At 35.3% G+C, this 21,277-nt stretch overlaps 1 protein-coding gene across 6 annotated transcripts in view; it reads right to left on the reverse strand.

Annotated features, from left to right (window-relative positions):
- Positions 1-21,277, reverse strand: part of LOC136027419 (protein held out wings-like) — a 137,286-nt gene that overhangs the window by 92,307 nt on the left and 23,702 nt on the right. For all 6 annotated transcript variants that reach the window (XM_065704698.1, XM_065704680.1, XM_065704688.1 and 3 more), the window contains exons 2-3: positions 8,687-8,820; positions 2,426-2,542 (exon numbers count right to left, since the gene is read on the reverse strand). In XM_065704698.1, the coding sequence (XP_065560770.1) occupies positions 2,426-2,542; positions 8,687-8,820 (251 nt within the window). The remainder of the gene's footprint in view (positions 1-2,425; positions 2,543-8,686; positions 8,821-21,277) is intronic.

The following is a 21,277-nucleotide window of genomic DNA, read 5'->3' on the forward strand; positions in this document are numbered from 1 at the left end:
GGGTTTCTTTCTGCCATTCGCCATAACGACTCATAATTATTGTAACTATTGCAGCGCGCGAGACCTCTTATTCCTCCTCTGTTGGAAAGAAAAGTAATCTAAGAGGAGGGAATATAGGCTACATTGGGCACCGAGGCAAAGCACAAAGGCAGGTTTTTTGACAGGGGGGGGGGATACAAAAAACAATTTGAATAAGAAAAGCCTCCAAATTCGTAAAAACTCCGAACTTATGGGCTCCCTGGGCCCCAAGGTTCCCCCTCCCATGTCCATTCTTTAATGAGGTAAAAGGTTCGATTTACACAACAAAAATGAGCAAGCTATGTCATTTTTATGTAAGATCACTTGCAACCAAAAAACAAAGCCAACTAAAACAAGATCGTTTCAATACCACGACAAAAAGGAATGGTTTGGTACATCCCTTGGTTAAAAGTTAGCCATGACAAAGGATTTTGTTCAATTTTTTAAGTAAGCATAGCAAAATGAATTTTCTAAAATCTAGAGGGGTGCACAATTTTTCCTTTTTTTTAATGAAAATACAAAAATATACTAATGAAAATTCTTCTTAAGAGAGATATTAAGACAAATGCCTAGTAGCCGAACTGAAAATAAAAATAAAAAAATAAAAGAGCCTATTACAAAATAATTAGGCATTTGACTAGAAAGTAAAAGCATGATAGGAGCAACAACAGTCACATAAGATACTCACAATTTTCTTTCCGAATGCTTGCAATAAAAGAATAAGATTAAAACATAACATTAAAAACTGACGCAAATTTTACAGAAAACGGTACAAACCAACATATTTTAAACATTGTCACATTTAGACTAAACAAACAGAATTCTGAGAAGGACCAACCATATTAGTATGATGTCTAAAAGATAGAACATTAAAGTATGTCCCTATAAAAAAAAAAAAAAAATGTCTAGTACTAACAAATAGAATGTTTTTAGGATTAAACACATTACGTTTAACTGTAATAAAATTTCACATATTAAAATGAGACTGAAAATTTACATCCAGGCTGCCTTTCTTTTAGTTCATGCTAGCAATTTCCGCTGGGGTGAACTCAAAATTCTTCAGTTTCTATATATGCAGTAAAAATAAAAATAAAAGATTCAGTGTTTATATGTTCTGATATCTCACCTAATATACATGATGTGCAATAGAAAACCGAAGAACAAAAAGAAATTTTTGAAGAGACAAAACGAAACGAGTGTGGTTTTCAGCCATCAAATAAACTTATTCAAGCTATTTTCGAATTTTGTTATTTTGAATATTTTGAACTTTGAAGCAAAATTTTATTTAATTCACTGGCTTCATTTGGGTGACATTTTTATTTTTCTTAATTCAAAAATTATCCTTTGTATTTGTTTATTATAACAAAACCTCTTTAAATCAAAGATTCTCCGCAAATTTCCCCAACAAATGAAATATTCTTGAGTATTTTCTTGTGTTTATAGTTGTTGTTTTTTTTATCAGTCGTAATTTCATTTACATCGCCTCGCTGGAAAGATTTTACTTGGATACTAGTCACTTTGCATCTATAGAAACAACTTGAATCCATTTATATTTCTACCTTTAAATGTTATTTTAGTGACAAATATGTTGAATTACGGAGGCTAATGAGTGGTGACAATCTTTACCAGCAATGAAATCACTGTCTCGTGTCGAAAAGTGGACATAGAAGTTTCGATTTCCAACTGGGACCAGATCCCTTGCCAAAAACTGTTTTCAAAAATAGAATTCAGTTGTAAAAACAAAGCAACAAGACTTTTGCAAATTAATTTGACGGAGAGGGAATGCTTGACTTTCATTTCAACATCCTAGAAATTGAACTTGCTCAAGATATTCACATGCATGAATGATTTTAAGTTCCGTGAATTGTTAAGTAAAACACGTATTTGCTTTTAAATAAATTTCTAGTCGCTAGGGGTCACCTTTCTTTTCCCTTTATTACCAGTCCCCTTCAATTTAGTCAAGCTAAATTGTAATATACATTTTACTGTGTTGAATATTCAAAGAAGATCTTTTTCTTTATTAGATACGCTAAAAATTAAATCTCTGCTACGCTCTTACACAGACTATACCCTTCCATTTCGTTCTTATTTTCTACATACATCAAACATTATATTGGCCCCACTTTTTTCATATTCGACCTATTTTCCCATAATATTATTTTATGTCTTGCTTTTTTCCCTCCCTTCCCCCTCCAAAATAGGAACATCAATACTAATATTTTCAAAGCTAAAACAGGTAAATGTCAGAAAATAATTCTATATTTTCTTAATTGATTGATTTTTGAGCCAAATAGAAACAGAGACATGCACAAAAAGAGAACTAAAACCAGCGAAGACAATTGGGCTGAGTTCGTAAAAGAAGAAAACGGACGAGAGGAAAGTTAAAAGGAAAATAGAGAAAACAAACCTTTTTCTTGTCCCTCATTGATCCCTTTCCTCGGACCATAATCTTACAGCCTGTTTCCTGTTCCAACTGTTTCGCTGTCATTCCTCGTGGTCCTAAGATTCGTCCAACGAAATTAAACTAAAATAATAAAAAAGGAATTAAATCATTTACGTTAGTTAATTATTATTATTAACTGCTCAGTACTATAAATAATTTTATGTAGGACTTAACACAGGCAAGATTGGTGCTTTTTGTCCCTCAATTATAATAATTATTGCAATAATTATAATTATGCTATAATTATTGCGATTTTTGACCTTCTGGGATAAAATATGCTCCCCCTGGATCCGCCCATGTACACAACGGGTGGGCGCTCCGGCCAAAGTCTTCACACAATCTTGAATTGTGTTCTTAGTTTCCTATCATTTTTCGGATAAAAATATGTCTATTTTTCTCTTTTGACTTTTGAAAAATTGGTCTCCTCCCCCAAAATAGATTCTTGAGCATGTACCTGATCTAAAGGATGACTTCCCAATTTAATTTTGTTCCTCTTGTTGGCATTCCACCAAGAAAAAGGTCCAGACAAACCTTTGCATAAATCCACTGAATCCAAAAACGAACACATATTTATCTCGTCAAAATTATCACGTCAACTATGACATTCTTTGAAAGACTTGCAATTTTATATATATAAAAAAGAAAAGTAAACGACTGTTGGCATACCGTAAATATGATATTAGGTAAAACGCTTGAGTTTACAAGGAGGAAGAGAAATGTGTGAAGAGAGACCCTAGTGCACAAATATGTAACTCAAATTTGTTTCTAAAACATTATGTTTTATCATACTTTGGTATATTTCATTAGAATTAACCTAACTACACTTCTCGAGTATGTACCACTATGTACAGAAGTACCTTTTTTTTTCAAATAGTTCGTGGTAGCGAACTGTAAGTAAGGAGCGACCCGGATCAATAGTCACCGAAACTCTAAAAAACTGAATTTTGGTACCAATAGATACATCAAAAGAATCGGATTTTTAAGCTGACTTCAAATATATAAGTTTCATCAACTTTAGTCATATCCATCAATATTTGCATCATTCTCGACAAAATTCGAAATCACTGATTTTGTCTTATTTGTGTATGTGTGTATGGGTGTTAATGTGTGTGTGTGTGTGTTTATGTGTGTGTATGTATGTCTGTGTTTGTGTATGTGTGTGTGGGTGTGTTTATGTGTGTGTATTCGTGTGTGTATGTGTTTATGGGTGCTTGTATGCGTGTGTTTATGTGTGTGTGTGTGTGTGCATATGTGTGTATGAGTGTGTGAATGTGTGTATGTTTGTGTGTGTATATCTGTGTGTAAATGTGTGTCTGTGCGTATGAGTGTTTTTAAAGTAAATCAAAATAGTACCTCAAGGAATATTTAGTGGTTGACCACTTTTCTGAAGAAAACATTCTAATAAAATAAAGAAAGTATCATTAGACTCCTTATTTTACGCTCTTTTTGAATCTAATGGCACTACTTTTATTTGTTTAGCATGTTTCAATCAGAAGTGGTCAACAACTAGAAATTTACCAACGCCTCTTTCATTACTTTTGAACGTAGTTTTACCAATTTGACACAGTAAATTTACATCAGAAATTATTTTAACCCTACAGGACTATTCTGTGTTGCGAAGATGAGGGGGAGGGGTAATCTAAATTCTTAGGGTATAATTTTTACTTTACACTTCAATTTACAATTTTGCAGCATCTTATGCAAAAAAAAAATATTCTGATTAGCAAATATCAGGTTATGGGGCTAGTCTCCTACCCCTCCCCCTTTCCCGCCCCCTGGGCCCAGCACTTAATAAAGTAATAGTTTATTACACACTAGATATAGAGACATACTGCGTAGAGTTCAAAAATTTCACGGTTGAATTATCACCCCCTAGAATAACAACTATATTTACATCCTTCTAAATATAGAGCAGTTGCCAACTCTCGATTTCCCCGGTTCCAAACCGGTGGCTTGTTTCACAGTGTCTCCCACACAAACAACATTTCCTTGGCCAAATGACAAACTAAGAAAACTTTCGAATAGATTAGAAAAGAAGTTCAGAAGCTCCTGAAAAACTGTGAGTCAATGCATTTAAGCACCAAAGCCTTATGAGCTTTCTTTTGTTTTTACTGTTTGGTTAATGTTGCCATTTGTTCCAGTATATCTGGATTGTCATCGTTATGGACCTTCTTGTACTAAAAAGACCCGATTTTGTCCCGATTTTACAAAATATGCTATCATTGCTATCTTGACCCAAGTAATGAAGTAACACCCAAGGACTGTTGAATCAACCTAACAGCACAAGTTTAACTACGAGCATAAATAGGCTACAAGCTATTTACGGATTGAAAATAAAAAGAGTATATTACTAGGCCCTGATATTTCAAATTTCACAAAGGATTTTTTTGGAGAGAATTCCCCCATCCCCTAAGCGCTTGGATAATAGAAAACTATTCTGACTCAAATGCCAAGTTGCACGTTTTTTCCCAAATTGTACAATCAACCTTGGGGGTGTATCACTTTATCTTTATGCGAAAAGGCACTGATGACGAATAACCATATATTATGTTGTCATTACCATCACATTCATCATTATTTTCATGACCGTACACGCCATCAATGACAGCACAAGTCACCGTCACCGTTTCCAACATTATTACCGCATCCATCAACGACATCGTCAATGTCATTGTTTTTGCTGTAGGAGTCAACAATTATAATCTCCATCGTCTTTCAAGCCATTACCGTCGCTGTCGTAATTTTAAGCCCCTCAGAATTGTTCTGAAAAGGCTTTAGTTCCCTAAACCCCTTTTCTCATGGCATTTTCTTTGTGTATCCTTCATGGTGATTGATGCCATGACATATTGTCCCCATGACCTGGGCCACCATGAGCCGACAGTGCGCATCAGGATCCGGCCGATTCATCCCTCTCTCACTCCACCAACCCCGATGTACTTCTATTTTATAAGAAATAACAATTTGAACAAAGGCGACAGGATATCGTATATCGGTTTCGATTACTAGATGGATGCAAGGAACAACTGTGGGTTCAGTTTTGCCTGTGTAAAAACTGTTTATGTATTGAGGCTTGCAGAGATAGTTTTAGGTTTAAACCACGTATGAAAGCAAAAGCTTATTGTATATGGGAGGAAGATAAAAATAACTAAAAGGGGAGACGGTATGAAAACGTGTGAATTAGGAGGGAACTTTGCGGTTCTAATTTAATTGAGCAACAAATGGTTATAGGGGAGGTTCATGGGTTGAGTTTCACCCGGGTTGAATTTTATAAGTTTGGTTTGGAATGGGCTGAGCTATGTGTGCATTGTTCTGGAACGTAAGACAATAATGCAACAAGGAAAGATATAATCGCTGTTCAAATTAAATCCGCCCCTACATTTTATAACTGCTAATTTATTTAAAGCAGTAAAAACCACCATGTATAATATCACTTGATTTAAGAACCATTTATTTTCTCACGAAACGATCAATGACAAATGCTTCGCGTCAATTACTTTAGAAGGGGGAAAAGTACTTAAAAACTCGTCTGGGACTTTGAATGCATCACAGGAAAATATGATAGCAATAAAGAGCTCCTTCAGATTTAAGACTAAATTAGACTAATCATTGTTCAGGTAAAAATCAATAGCAAAATATTAATTGGGTAGCATTATTCAAGCATTAAATACATATCTGGCAATCTTATTGGGATAACTATTATTAGAAGAATTGATAACGTTTCCAAAGCTCAAATTCAAACCAATTTGATTTTATGAGGAACGTGAGATCAAGAAATAATGATCAAAATTGCCATATTAACCTAAAAACTAAAAAAAACTCGAAACTGATTACTCTTTTCGAATTTACTATCGCCTGGAAGCCGAGGCTACCATCTGACGGTACATCACATATACCTACTAATATCTAAAGTTTCTATGACAAAAAAAGGATTTTGGCAGAAGGAAAGTCAATAGGATAAATCTATTGGTAGATCGAATAATAAATAGCCTGATTTCAGAACGAAAGTTCTTGGCATTTGCAATTTTAAAGTTGTTTGCGTTAAGGAGATTCGATACCTTAAAATCATTATGCAAGCCTCGGCGACGGCTGACTGTCTCAAAGACAAGTGGCTTATTAGCAAATTCTCTCAAGGGACTAGACACCATCAAGAGCTATTGACAATCTGTGGCTCAACTATGAAATTTGATTGAAAAGACAGTAAAAATTTACGTCCTCTCTCTCGTTAAAGTTTTCAATCAAAGCGGGTAGCACCGCAGTGGACCCTCAAAGCTGTGAAATTACTCAAGTAATATTTCCTTTAAGCTGATTTTCAGCGTTTCACTGGTAAGTATGCTAGGGCAATTTTAGTATTTGTCCTTTCCATAACTTTAAAAAGAAAATTCTGCTCGGTTTAATCGAAAAATCAGAATTCTCATTTTCTGAAGATGTAAATTTCATAAAAACCGGATGTTCTCTATGTCCGGCCCAAGAAGATAAATGGTTTTCCTAAGACATCTAGGAAAGTAGTCAGTCGTCCACTCAGATCTTTTATCTAAACTCTACAGGTTATGGCAAGACCACCCAATCAATTCCAAATCGTTTCCAAAAAAAAAATGTATACCGGACGAGATAGGGTGATTCTTTAAGATATCGAATACCCTTAAGATGATCTTTGACAGTTTTTTTTCGGCATTCACAATTGGGAACTAAGGTATGTGTATAAAAACAAAAATTAGGGAAAGAAATGCCTTAGATCAGAGAAGTAAGACCTTAACAGTTTGGATAGCAAAAAACCGGTAAACTATTTAGAAGAACAAGACAAAGAATTAGCGGTTCTTAAAATCTTCAGAATTTACTAATGTGTTTTGTCTCCTTTGTGTTTCACAAAGGACTGTGTCCACCGTCCTTTGTGTTTCAGGGTCACGACACAAGTCAAAATCAATTAGACTGCTTTTTCTTTTTGGAGCTAAACTGATTGCATCAAATCTGGCCATAAGTCACAGGGTGCTCATTAAAACCGCCCTTACAAAATTATCGGGCACAACGGGTGGTTAATTGATGATATTCTTACCACAAGAATAGACAAAATTCAAAATTTTAACGAAGGCAAACATTTCAAATCGCCTATAGGCAACCCAATCGTACTGAAATCGAATCAATCACACTAAGACAAGAGGATTTAAGATGTGTGAATGTACCGTGTGACCCCAAGTTCATAGGTAGATGAAAAGATGCTGGTTTCAACGAATATCTATTCAAGCCTGATGTTTCGAAGTTTTTTGTTTTTTGTTTGTTTTTTTTTTCTTTTCATTATAGACAAAATAAATATTTAGACCCTACGGGTTCGGCTGCTGATTTTATCAACTAAAAGTTAAGGCTAATGACATAGGCTATAAGAAACATAAACCCTCAACATGGAAAAAAGCTTTATTTGCTGTATAATATCATGCAATTTACCCAAGGGAAAACATTGAGAATATCCGATCGAAATACGATTTTAAAAATCTCCAAAACCGGCATGTTCATATTAACATACTTGGAGAAAATTGTGGAGGGCCTAAATCCAAAGAGCACGAACATGTGATTACGCAAAAAACTGAGCAAATTAAGTAGGAGAAATTCATATTTTCAAGGGAGAGGAGGGGACACCTGGAGTCCCTCCCATACGCACGTATTTGCTTCAATAGAGATAAAAGCTTTTTTTAATGTTTTGGCACCCAGTTTAGTAGTATTTAACATGGATCGACATAAATTTATCATTTACGCATAGTTACTTTAAAAAACATGTCTCTTGGTGCCTTGGAAGTCCCCCTTCGGTGCAGTATTTCCACTCTTTTTAACCCTTGCGTTCTAAAATCCAAGTACAGTATATAGCGACTCAATAAAATGAACTCAAATTTATGCGGGAAAAGGAGGTCTAAAATGCCATATAGGTCTAAAACCACTGCCAAACTACCCCTTAAAAAATGAAGCTGTCACAGGTGGAACATAAGCACATTTAAATACAGTTATAGTCACTGAACAAAAGGGTATGCACGGCTATCAGTGGTGTTCAAACTCTGTCTTGGATTTGAGTCAACAACTTGCCCAAAGTCTTGTAATAAACTGGAAGTTCAACGATGCTGAGCTGAGCTACGTTTTATAGAACATAATTCAAAACCACTGACGGAGTTTCGAACTCAATCCGAGGCTGCACCCAGAGTCCTGACACCACTTCACGGGGCAACTTAACAAAAGGGCACTTACATCCGGATGTTCTTTAACAGGTACATAAACTTTTTCGGTGTATGTCATCACGGCTCCGATTGGATCTGGCAGTACAAGTGGCTCCTTTTTAGCACCACTTATTTGGAACAGGCTCCCTCGTACTTTATTGATCTCTAAAAAAAAAGTAAATATTAAATAAGACAAACAGTTGACATAAACAACTGCGAAATTCCCCTAATTCCCCAAAATGGCTCAATAACGTCCAAAAAAGAAATTCTTTCAATCCAGGGGCAGAGGTTTCGCCCTGCTCCCCTAGTTACGGTTAGGTAGCAGGGCCCCGCATGCACATATTTATTTTCTAACAATTAATAGTGCAGCTAAAAACTCGTCGTAGCATTAAGCGACACAGGATAGTACACCAGCATTAGCTACATCTCAATCCAAACAAATTTGAAGCTCCAACTTTGGTCATTTCCCCCAAAAATTACCCGAAAGTTTTTGGACCGTTTCTAAAAGCTTGTATTTAACTTCGTCAGATTAGGTAATCAAAATTTCAGCTATTTTCTGTAGTTTGACTGAGCTAAAATTTAGCATACGCATATAATTCCGACAACAATACATGACAGTGGGCCCAAGACCACTTCAACTTCCCCATTGCCACAATTTTCTAGAAGAAAGGTGGGTATGATGTACACTAATATAATTTCCAAGCCTAATCTGCTCGTTCATGAACAATAAGTTAATTTAACTCCCACCCCTTAGCTAATTTATGTGTCATCATTAAAATCCCTAAAATACACCTTAAAACCCTCAAAACACAGCTTAAAACCCCTTAAAACACACTTTAAAACCCTTTAAACACACATTTAAACCCTTAAAACACACGTAAAACCCTTAAGACACACCTTAAAATCCTTTGAAACACACCTTAAAATCCCTAAAACACACCTTGAAACCCTTAAAACACACCTTAAAACCCTTAAAACACATTGGAACATATTAAAACCACCCTAAGTTTCCATGTCTAAAGTACAATTTTTAGAGCACCAAAATACTATTTAATAACAATAAGATACCAATATTTTAATAATCAATCATTTGTGGAGCTTCAATTTAGGCAATGTATAGATTAGGCAATCAATACAGAGTTACAAGACAAGAAATTGTGAAGGAGGAGTTATTTCAAAGGAAAAATAGACTACTAAGAAAATAAGTTGCCTCGAAATAATATCCGCAATGACAGGCATACGCCCGAAAAGCACATCTAAAGCTTCCTTTAATCTTTTATGCAAAAATGGAGGTCCCACCCTTCCGTCTAGTTCTTTCACTTAAGGGAATGACAATTTTCTTTTCAAAAAAGGAATTGCACCATCTGCTAAACGCTAAGCTTGCGAAAAACTGCGACCTGACAAATGAACATGAGAAATGTTACTAAAACAACTTTTCAAATAATACCGATAATTCTGTTGGGTATTTGTCGGTTGTTAGAACCACATTCAAGAATTAGCCTACGCTTAGGTTACATCTCAGAAAACCGGATTCCTAGCTACAAAAGCAAGTGATGGACGATGGAATGCATTGGACTTCTGTTTGGGCTATATATTTGCACATTAGGGGCGGGGATTAGGTTGGGTTACATTTCCATAATTTTGTTTCTAGGGTTTAATGTTTTGTTATTTTTCATTAAGATTGAACTAACTTCCCAATAGCCAATAAGTACCTTCTGTTTATATCAATGGTTTTCAAACAGCAGTAGAGGCACTCAGGTGTTGGAAGAAAGGATTTCTGGGGATGGTTTACGAAGGATCACAAAACTTTAGTCAGAAAAAAAAATGGCGGAAGGTACAAATAAGTACACTCTCATTAGTTATAACTTAACCTCTTTAAAAAATAAGTGACTAAGAAATTTTAAAACTTAATTCCCTCTTGACACTTAATGTATAAGATCTTGAAAAAAAATCTTGTATCTCAAGAAAACTACCACATTTCTTTCTGAAAAATAATATGAAACCCAGACATCTTAAAATTGATTTCAAAATCGCTTGCAAAGTCCAACAGTTTAAAACGACAAACATATCCCTTTAATTTCATCATATTTACCAACTTATACATTTTTTATAGCTTCAGAGAAACAAGTTAAAACGTTATTTCAGAAACCTTCCTAACGATTCTGGAGCAGTGGTCAAAAGAATATTTAACTGGCAGGGTTGTCACAGTGTTTCAAAGCCGACTAAAAATCATGAAATTACCTAATTTCTATTACTAAGATTCTACATTTAATCTTACTTTGATCTTCAGAAGTCTAAAGTACTTGCCATAAGTATTTAAAAGTAAAACTAGAAGCGTAAAAACAATGAAACATTTAAAAAAATAATGTCCAGTTGACAACCTTGAAAGCAACTGAGTCTAAAAAAAAAAATTAAAGCAACAAACAAGTCCGAACATATGAAATTTAAAGAATCAAGGTTCTACAAGCGATAACAAATAGTATATTTTACATAAGGATTAATCAAGAAGGATATATTTACTGATTATGCAAAGGTTACCAACAGAGGGAGCAGGACGCAATGAAAAATCAATTACTGCAAATTTAACCCCACAAAATTAAAGTCAGCCAATAGAGAACTAAACTCAGCAAAAACCCAATCCAGCAAAACTAAGCCAACGAAGACCTAAACAAAATTCATCTAACAATAAAACACAGACAAACATGAATTGGGTGTTTTAACGCCACCGCGGTTTTCCACCACCGTATGTTTTTCGCCACCCAGGAAATCTTTCATCATCAAGAGGGTTAGTTGGGTCAGAATAGACAGGTTGGGTTAGTCTATGTCTTTATCTACGTATATGTCTATGTTTTTGTCTATATCTATGCCTATGTCTGTTCTTACGTCTATGTCTATATCTATGTTTATTTTGACCTACCTGAATTAAAAGATGGGGGGAAAATATGGTGGTGTAAAACCAGGGTGGCGTTAAAACACTGCTACCACAAAAATTAAACCCATACAAAAATCAACTAGGCAAAATGAAAATAAGCAAAATTCATGGCGACAATGCATCATGAGAGATTTCTAAAAGCTGCACCGGAAAAAGCATTTTAAGGGCATCTTTGAGGTGCTTAAGGGGGTGATTAAGTGAACTGATGGAACTCAAAAATCCCATGTCAAATTGAAAATTTATATTTAAAAAGTACTCAAGTATTCATTGGCGGAAGATGCCGCTTTTAATATCAGGCCATAGCTTCTTGAAGATGCTACAAAATGTTTGAAAGGATTTTGTTCTATTTCCTCTAATTGCTTAGAAATCTTAGAAAATGTCTAGGTATTTTTCACAAGTGTACTCTATGAAGGATATTGCTTTTGGAACAAAATTGGTACTATCATGTGCAGAAGACAATAACCTATAAGATGATTGGAACCATTTTTTGATGTATTTTCCTGTTTTCTAACAGTCCCCTAGAATATTTTCAGCTACCTGAAATTTTTACACGTCGGTTGCCATAAAGAATCGTTTCAGATCGCCGATAATAACCCCTAGAGACGAAAATGACAAGCTGGAATAATCAGCTGCTTGTTACTAGTGTGAAATTTTCATAAATTATTTCAATGCAATGAAGAAACATAGAAATGAGAAATAGTCAGGAGCCTTCAGGAAAGTTATGCACACAAAGCCGAAATCATGGGGAAAATTAAATCAAAGCGAGGTATGGAACTGCGAAACTGCGAGAAATTTGGGGATAGGCTAGTGGATAAAGAACCGAAAAGAGTCTAAGGCGGACTACTGCATGGAAGTTGGAAAGAATGGACTGGTCAACCCCAAACGAGGCCACGACTACTTTTGCCAAGTACAATCAGTCAGCTTGAATGTGCTCAGCTATATACTTGCTTTTTCATGATTTTTACCCAGAAAGACTTCTACATTGAAAAGATAGACCGCAATCCAGGCTTTTGGACCGAAAAGATTTTTCCCAAGCTGAAAGGATTCTTCATTGATGCTTTGATCCCAAAGTTCCACAGGGGGTTCCAATACAAGAGCCGTACTTATAAGATTAATCGTCTAATACCGGTAACAGGAAAATTCATTTTCCTTACATTCTATCCTTCTTTGTAGTTACATACTTAATTGTATTGTCATTTGAAATAAAATACCTTTGTTTATATTGCTTGTCCTCCAACTTTATCAAACAGTTCGTAGTAACGAACTGTAGTAAAGAGCGACCCGGCTCAATAGTAACCGAAACTCTAAAAAATGGAATTTTGGTACCAATAGCTACATCAAAAGAATCGCATTTTAATGCTGATTTTAAATATATTAAATAAAAAAACAAGTTTTTTCAACTGAAAGTAAGGAGCGACATTAAAACTTAAAACGAACAGAAATTACTTCGTATATAAAAGGGGCTGCTTCTTCATCAACGCCCCGCTCTTTACGCTAAAGTTTGACTCTTTCTCCCAACTCTTCTTTTTAAAACAGTAAAAAACTTTAGCGTAAAGAGTGGGGCGTTGATGAGGAAGCAGCCCCTTTTATATACGAAGTAATTTGTGTCCGTTTTAAGTTTTAATGTCGCTCCTTACTTACAGTTGAAAAAACTTGTTTTTTTTTATTTAATTTCTGAATGTTTTTGAATAAATGCATGTTTTGATTTTGGCTCTCCGCAGAGTAATAATTGAAACAAAATTTGAATTTTTTTTTTTTTTTTTTTTTTTTTTTTTTGCTGAATGGCTTACTCATAATTTTGATCGAATGATTTTGGGAAAAAAGAGCGGGGGAGGAAGCCTAGTTGCCCTCCAATTTTTTGGTTAATAAAAAAAGGCAACTAGAAATTTAATTTATTACGAATGGTTTTATAAGTAAAAGATATACGTAACTTATAAACTAGCTTACGTGAAGAATTTTTTATTCTCATATTTTTATTACACATATGAGAGGGTTCACCACGTCGTCAGTACCTCTCTCTTTACACTAAATCTTAAATTTTGGCCCAATTAATTAAGAATGACCCCTGAATCACAAAAGCCGTAGAATAAATAGTTGACATTACTAAAAATACTTTAGCGTAAAGAGCGAGGTATTAGGAGGAGGTGAGCCCCTCATATGGGTAATAATTTCTGTTCGTTTTAAGTTTTGATGCTGCTCCTTACTTCCAGCTGAAAAAAAAACTTTTTCATATATATTTTTTCAATGTTTTTTTTTTAATAATGTTAGTAAATCCTGCGCTCCCTTCATGGAAATTTTCTTCCCCCATGACCAAGTCCTCGATGGAAAGTTCCCCCAGTATATCCCCCTCTTTTCGACCCCTCTCCCCGACCAAAAAATTCTCCTGAAAACACCTGTACACTTCCCAATAACCATTACTATATGTAAAAAAATCCCCCAAACCAAGAAAATCCCCCTGAAAACGTCTGTACACTTCTTAGTAACCATTACTATATGTACACACAGGTCAAAGATTGTAACTTGCAGCCCCTCCAACGGGGACTGCGGGGGAGTAGGTCGTCCCCAAATACATAGTTATTGGGTTTTTCGACTATGGTGAATAAAATGGCTATCTCAGAATTTTGATCCGGTAACTTTGGGTAAGAATGACCGTGGGAGGGGGCCTAGGTGCCCTCTAATTTCCCATCACCCCTCGAAAAAAAACAAATAAACACGCATCTGTGATTTGTCTTCTGGCACAAAATGCGAAATTCCACATTTTTATAGATTGGGGCTTGAAACTTCTACGACAAGGTTCTCTGATACGCTAAATCTGATGGTGTGATTTTCGTTTAGATCGTATGACTTTTAGGGGGTGTTTCCTCCTATTTTCTAAAATGAGGCAAATATTTTCAGGCTCGTGATTTTTGATGGGTAAGACTATTCTTGATGAAACTTATATATTTAAATCAGCATTAAAATGCCATTCTTTTGATATAACTATCGGTATGAAAATTCCATTTTTTTAGAGTTTTGGTTACTATTGAGCCTAGTCGCTCCTTACTACAGTTCGTTACTACGAACTGTTTAAAAATGTGGAATTTTTTATTTTTTGTCAGAAGGCAGATCACGGATGCGTGTTTATTTGTTTTTTTTTCAGGGGTGATCGTATCGACCCAGTGGTCCTAGAATGTTGCGATAGGGTTCATTCTAAAGGAAATGAAAAGTTCTAGTGCCCTTTTTAAGTGACCAAGAAAATCGGAGGGTGCCTAGGCCCCCGTCGCACGCTAATTATTTTCCAAAAGTCACCGGATTTAAATTCTGAGATGACCTACTCCCCCACAGTCCCCATGGGAGGGGCTACAAGCTACTAACACTGACCAGTGCTTATATATAGTAATGGTTATTGGGAAGTGTACAGACGTTTTCTGTGGCGTTTTCATTTGGTTTGGGGCAGGGGTTGAGAAGAGTGGGATATGTTGGGGGAACTTTTCACGGAGGAATTTGTCATGGGGGGAAGAAAATTTCCATGAAGGGAGCGCAGGACTTTCTAGCATTATTAAAAAAAAAAAAAACAATGAAAAAATAAATATGGCAAAGTTTTTCAACTGAAAGGAACAGAATATTCCTGTTATTATTTTCTTGTAAATATTAATTCCTGTAAATATTCCATAATAATTTCTGTTAAAAGGAACAGAAATTATTACGCATATGAGGGGCTCACCTCCTAATACCTCGCTCTTTACGTTAAAGTATTTTTAGAAATTCCAACTATTTATTCTACGGCTTTTGTTATTCAGGGGTCATTCTTAAGAAATTTTGACAAATTTTAAGCTTTAGCGTGAAGAGTGAGGTACTGACGAGGGGGTGAAACCCCTCATATATGCAATAAAAATATGAGAATACAGAAGTTTCTTTACGTAAGCTAATTTGTAAGTTGCGTATATCTTTAACTAATAAAATTTATTTTTACTTAAATTTTAAGTAAAAAATTAAAAAAAAATTTAAATTAAAAAAAAAATTAAATCTTAAAATTTTTATTTTACTTTAAATAATAAAATCTTATTTTTACCCAGCCAAATATATTACTATTTCTCGGCTGAAACATCTCACCAAAGGAAGCTGTCAATCAAAACCTTTGACAAGACTTGATAATTGGTACTATTTGAAGTTTTGACAACCAACGGTCTCTAGAGAATTAAAAGACAGAAGGCTAACCTTACTTCAATTCTGAAGCTCGATGTTTTCAAGTTCACTTAATCACGGCCTTAAACAATAATGAGGTCGACAAAAACATTCACCGACGTAGCAGAGAACGGCATGGACATCCATGGTCATGGTGGCTACGATGAAGTCGGATGCATTGACAATAGAGTCAACAGCGTCGAAGGCGGTGACATTGACGGCTAAGTATACCGCTGTTAAAATGGTCTTGCACTTCAAAAATACCCCGTCCAAAGATTACCCGCCTGAGCCGTATGAAACAAACTCAACGCCCCTCACAACAAATATTTCTGACATCTGCTAGGGCCACCTTTCCCCTCCCCCATCCAAAATAAAATTAAATTACACACATAAACATCGAGACATTAAAAAATTACTTTAAATTCTTTCGAAAATACAAAAGGAGGGACATTCTTGAGCTGACTCAGGTAGGCCATTCCAAACGGCATGACAAGCAATTAATAGATTAAAGTCAGAACTCACCGATGGAGTAAATAAATAATTAGTTGTCTTGAGCCTTTATAGCTTGAGTTTTATTTGTCTATAGTTTGGCAAGTTGAATTTAACTCAACACCCATCTTTTACACGGAAAGCACTTCGATTTTAGGTTATTTCTTCTGTTTGCTTCAACCAGATTGTTTTTTTTATTATTATTATTATTATTGAATCAAACGGAAAAGCACTAGACCGATTGTTTACACTGGAGACATGTAGGTAAAATTGTTGGCAAAAGAGGAGCCAAAAGCAGGCTTAGACACACAAAGTTGACTACACCTGTAACAGAAAGTGGCCAATCTATAAGGACTAAATAGAGTAAGCTACAATACTGGATTCCAACAACACCTCCACATAACAATCGAAGACTTCTGTCTTGCGAATGCACGAGGGACGCGATTTTTAAGAAAACTAAGCAATGCACATCTAAAAATCGTCCTTAACAGGGAGCTACAACAATTAGCTGTCACAAACTAATGATTTTGCTCAATTATGTTGAAAAAACTTGATGGGTATTTGCCGGTACACGAGGGGTACAACCAAAGAAACTAAGAAGCATGTTAAAAATGTTGTCATCGGGATTAATAAACAACAGCTAATGGCAATTTCGTGAAGTCAACTCTTCAAGTATGTGAAACCCACAAAGATGATTGCGGTATCACCGGAAAAATTATCCAGGTAGCGACTAAAAATAACAATAAGGCGATTTGAGTGTGGCTTCAGTCAATTAGCAACCACTTGCTGGAGCCTCTGGTTTCGAGAAGATATTTACACGAACCAACACCTTGACCATAAAATGAACAATTAATATGTCATGTGGAGTAGAAACAGGGATTGTTTTCAGTATGTTATAAGAAAAAAAAAGTACTTCATAGATTTTGTAAGAGCCAAATTGCGCAGAAAATCGCTTGGCGTACACCTAAAACAAGAATAGAGACTTGACTCGATAAGAACCAAGATCAGGTTCAGAATCACAGCCAAATAGTCCCTGAGCATTGGCAACACGGAATAGCGGCCAAACCCCTTGCAAAATATCAGCAAAAAGCAGGCATGCGAAACAGATACGATAGACTTATGGGCTTTTAAAGTGGTTTTAAGACGAATACTTGTATTTGATATTCTCTTTGTATCTAAAGATTCTGATATTCACACCCAAAAATTAAACTATTACAGAAACAGCTACGCCTTTTTCTATGTTCTGTTCCCAACTTGTTTTATATATTACAATTCCACTCGGACTCGCCAAGTCGAGAAAAAATGGAATGTGTGAAGGTGGCTCTTACACCTACATATCCCCATTACTCCCCATTTTTACTTTATTTTTTAGTAAAAATAGATGAATAATATAATGACATGGAAGACGAACAGATAAGAATAAATTTGTCAAGACTCGACGACTGTTAACCACACCTAGAAAACAGATTACCATTCCTAAGGTGATTGACTTAAAAGTTAAGTCATTGATTTTGAATAATTCATGTGGCACTTAGCGTTAATGAAATCAGCAGATCCTGAATCAGCAAACACCTTCACAAAATTGGGTAATATACATCAGACACAACATAAGCACATTAACATTTCGACAATTAATTAGGAACAAGATTGATAGCTAGTCATGTAAAAATCTTCTAGAATTCTTCGTCAAAACAACAGCTGTCTAGCTTTTCTCTTCCAGGACTGGATTATCAATTCTTTCCCCTTTTTCAAAACATGTTTGAAATCCTCCGTAGCAGCTTTTAAAGTCACCGCGGTTTTCCGCCATCGTTTAATTCAGGTAGGTCAGAATAGACATAGATATAGACATAGACATAAGAACAGACATAGACATACACACAGATATAAAAAAAAACACAAACTAACCTAACCTGTCTATTCTGACCCAACTAATCCTCTTTGAAGATGCAAGATTTCCTGGATGGCGGAAAACATACAGTGGCGGAAAACCGCGGTTTCGTTAAACACCCACTCCAAATCCTTACACAAACCATTTGTTGCAATTAGTTTGTATGACTTCGGATCTGCGATAACCCTTATTTTACTAATTAGGGGATGAACATTAGTAAACACACAATAAACAGCGATTTTTTTTCTTCAAGTAAGTAAAATACCAAACACAAGAAGTAATTGGTATACTGGATTAGGAACATAGGCCGAGTGGAATAGGAGCATCGGGGCCCAAGCCTTCTAATTCAAATTATCGTTTTTACTACCCCCCCCCGCACGAAACAAAATGCTGCGTACGACCTGGTACTGGATTCATTTTACATCTTACCCTCACAAACAAATGTAGACGAATCTATCAAGATTGGATCTGCAAATGAAAAGCGTTTTTCAAGAAAACATCTGCATGTTTTTCCAATAAGTTCAATAAACACATGTACATAGGAATTTATTTGGAGGTCACGGGACTAAAAGCTTCCTGCACAGAGACCTCACCGTAAAGAGACCTTGTCCGTAAGAATAACCTAGCATATTTGAGAACCCCCTTCTCAAGCCCCTATTTAAGCAATGAAAATTAAACAGTATCTCTTATGCTTCGTCATGATCGGCCATTCACTCTTAAAAGTAATCTGCCAATATCGGCTAAAAAAAAACTTTACCTGGCGAAGGGAAAAATCTTGAGTTTCCATTAAAACGTAGTTATTAAATGACCGGTGTAAATCAGTGCTTCCACTATTCCGAATTTTAGGGATCTTAGAGATTTTCTCAAAATAAAATTGGGTTCTTGGAAAACTCCCCAAAAATTAACATTCGTAAAAAAAAAATGTTGACTTTCATAAATGCTAACTTTCGTAGGTTTGAGCAAACATAATTTTTTCATTAAATCGCTCCAAAAATTAACGTTCGTAAAAAAAAGGTACTTGTGTATTATTCAGAACACACTCGACAAGTGAAGTTAGGTTCTTTCGTGAAACAAACTACGATGTCAGGTTAGGTTATAAAGTCAGGTTGTGTCCATTGACGCACTGTTTTGTTGTGGGCAACAACCCCTTGAAAAATATAATTGCTTCTTTTTCAGTCTTCGGGAAATCCCAAATCTTCATTTCAAAATCCATGTTCAGACACTATCTTCCATCACTATGCGTAGTAAACTAAATTGAGTTTTGTCTTTTTGGCTATGAAACCGGATTTTCTCAGCAAAATTCTTGAGTGTGTTCTGAATTGAATCAATTGAATAATGAACAAGTACCAAATATTTAATTAAAATGTACCTGCATCGTAGTTTGTTTCACAAAAGAACCTAACTTCATTTATTGAGTGTGTTCTGAATAATACACAAGTACCAACAAAAATGTTGACTTTCATAAATACTAACTTTCGTAGGTTTGAGCAAACATAATTTTTTCCTTAAATTAGAGGAAATCCCGAAAAAATTCGAGAGAGTGGAAGAACTTTTGTACAAAATCATTACCGGTATCATAATATGTGCTTTTCAAAGTAATCGCTGTAAAATTACGTAAAACTTATGTTGTTTTTTTTTAATGTGCATAAAAGCGGGTAATCTAAAATAAACAGAGTCAGTTAGAATAAAAACAATATTAAAACTTGACACATCCCCCCCTGAAACAACCCTATGCAATAAGACATGACCCTTCCTTTAACCCATTGTAAGTCTGAGTAAACTTAACACTTCTTCTTATCATTATAAAAATTAAGAACAGAAACCTGGGATTCTAACACTTAATTCGGAACAAATGTTGTGTGCATTCCAAGTACACAGCGTCGTAGTGAGAATGCAAAATACACCGTGACAAACACTACGGAACAAAGAAGATCATCCCAACCCCCACTAAGTAGTAACATCTACTCGTCTTAACTTTCCATTCCATCTTCACTTTCATTACAGATAGAGAAAAAAACTGGTTTCTTTGACTATCTATCAATAAGGCAAGGAATGCAAGTTTCTTTCATATATGACTATGACGAAAGCAATAAACTTTAAAGCTTTTTCTGGTAGTTTCTTTTTTTTCCTTCGCGAATAATGCCCTCCAAGGAAGGAGGGCCGGTTTGACCTATTGGCCAGGCTCCTTTCCAAGTCTTTTTGAGGAAACTCGAGCTTTCGAGCCAGAACTCGTCAAAGTTTGCTCTAGAACGGTTTAATAAACAGCGGGAATGGCGTTGACGGACATGTTTCAATCCTGGGATCGAATGTACGTCCGTTGCCTATGAAAAGGCGTTGGATATATTTAAACCTCCAAATCGTGGTGATTCCAAAAAAGATGTCAGTATCAAGGCAGTACCCAAGGGGACGGGGAATACCAGTTTTGAACCGCCAAAATTTTGTTCTACTCGTAAAAAGAAAAAAAACATATAAGCAATTTTTTATGCGTTTTGTAAAAAAAACTGTAAGACCCTCCTCCCTTTACTCGAACTAAAGTACTTTCCCGAACAAAAATCCCGGATATAACCTTGGTCTGTACATAGCAGAGGATCCCAATTTTTCCTTTGTCTATTCTCTTTTTAATTCCGTAAAATCTCTCCCATCTTTAGAATATGTAGCAATATTGTTACCGAAATATAAAATTTACAAGATAATTATTACACCAAGTGATCCAATAAAACGTTTTTTTTACAAAGCCAGAATAATGCTGCAGTTTTTTTTACCTTATTTCTTTTTTTTTACTACGACTCAAAGCCGTGTGCTGATTACAAATATACTGATACACATATTACAAGATTCTTCAAATAGAATATAAATAAGGCAGGGATATAAATATTTTTTGAACTCTGAAATTTATTATGCAATCTTTATATTTAGAAAAAAAGATATTGCAATGGGAGGATAAGAAAACTAATGGTCAAGTCAAAAGGAGAACTATTCAGATCTTATAACTTTACAAGCACAGCATAAAAGACACGGAGAATCAAGAAAGCATATTTTGACGAAATCATGAGCATCGAACATTTAGATAACATTAGCTTAAATACTTCTCTTTTCTGTCTAAATAATGAAAATCCTTACGTCTTTATGTTTACACTTATTGCAATTTT

The sequence above is a fragment of the Artemia franciscana genome, chromosome 1 (genome assembly GCF_032884065.1).
Source record: "Artemia franciscana chromosome 1, ASM3288406v1, whole genome shotgun sequence".
In the NCBI taxonomy this organism is placed as follows: domain Eukaryota; kingdom Metazoa; phylum Arthropoda; class Branchiopoda; order Anostraca; family Artemiidae; genus Artemia; species Artemia franciscana.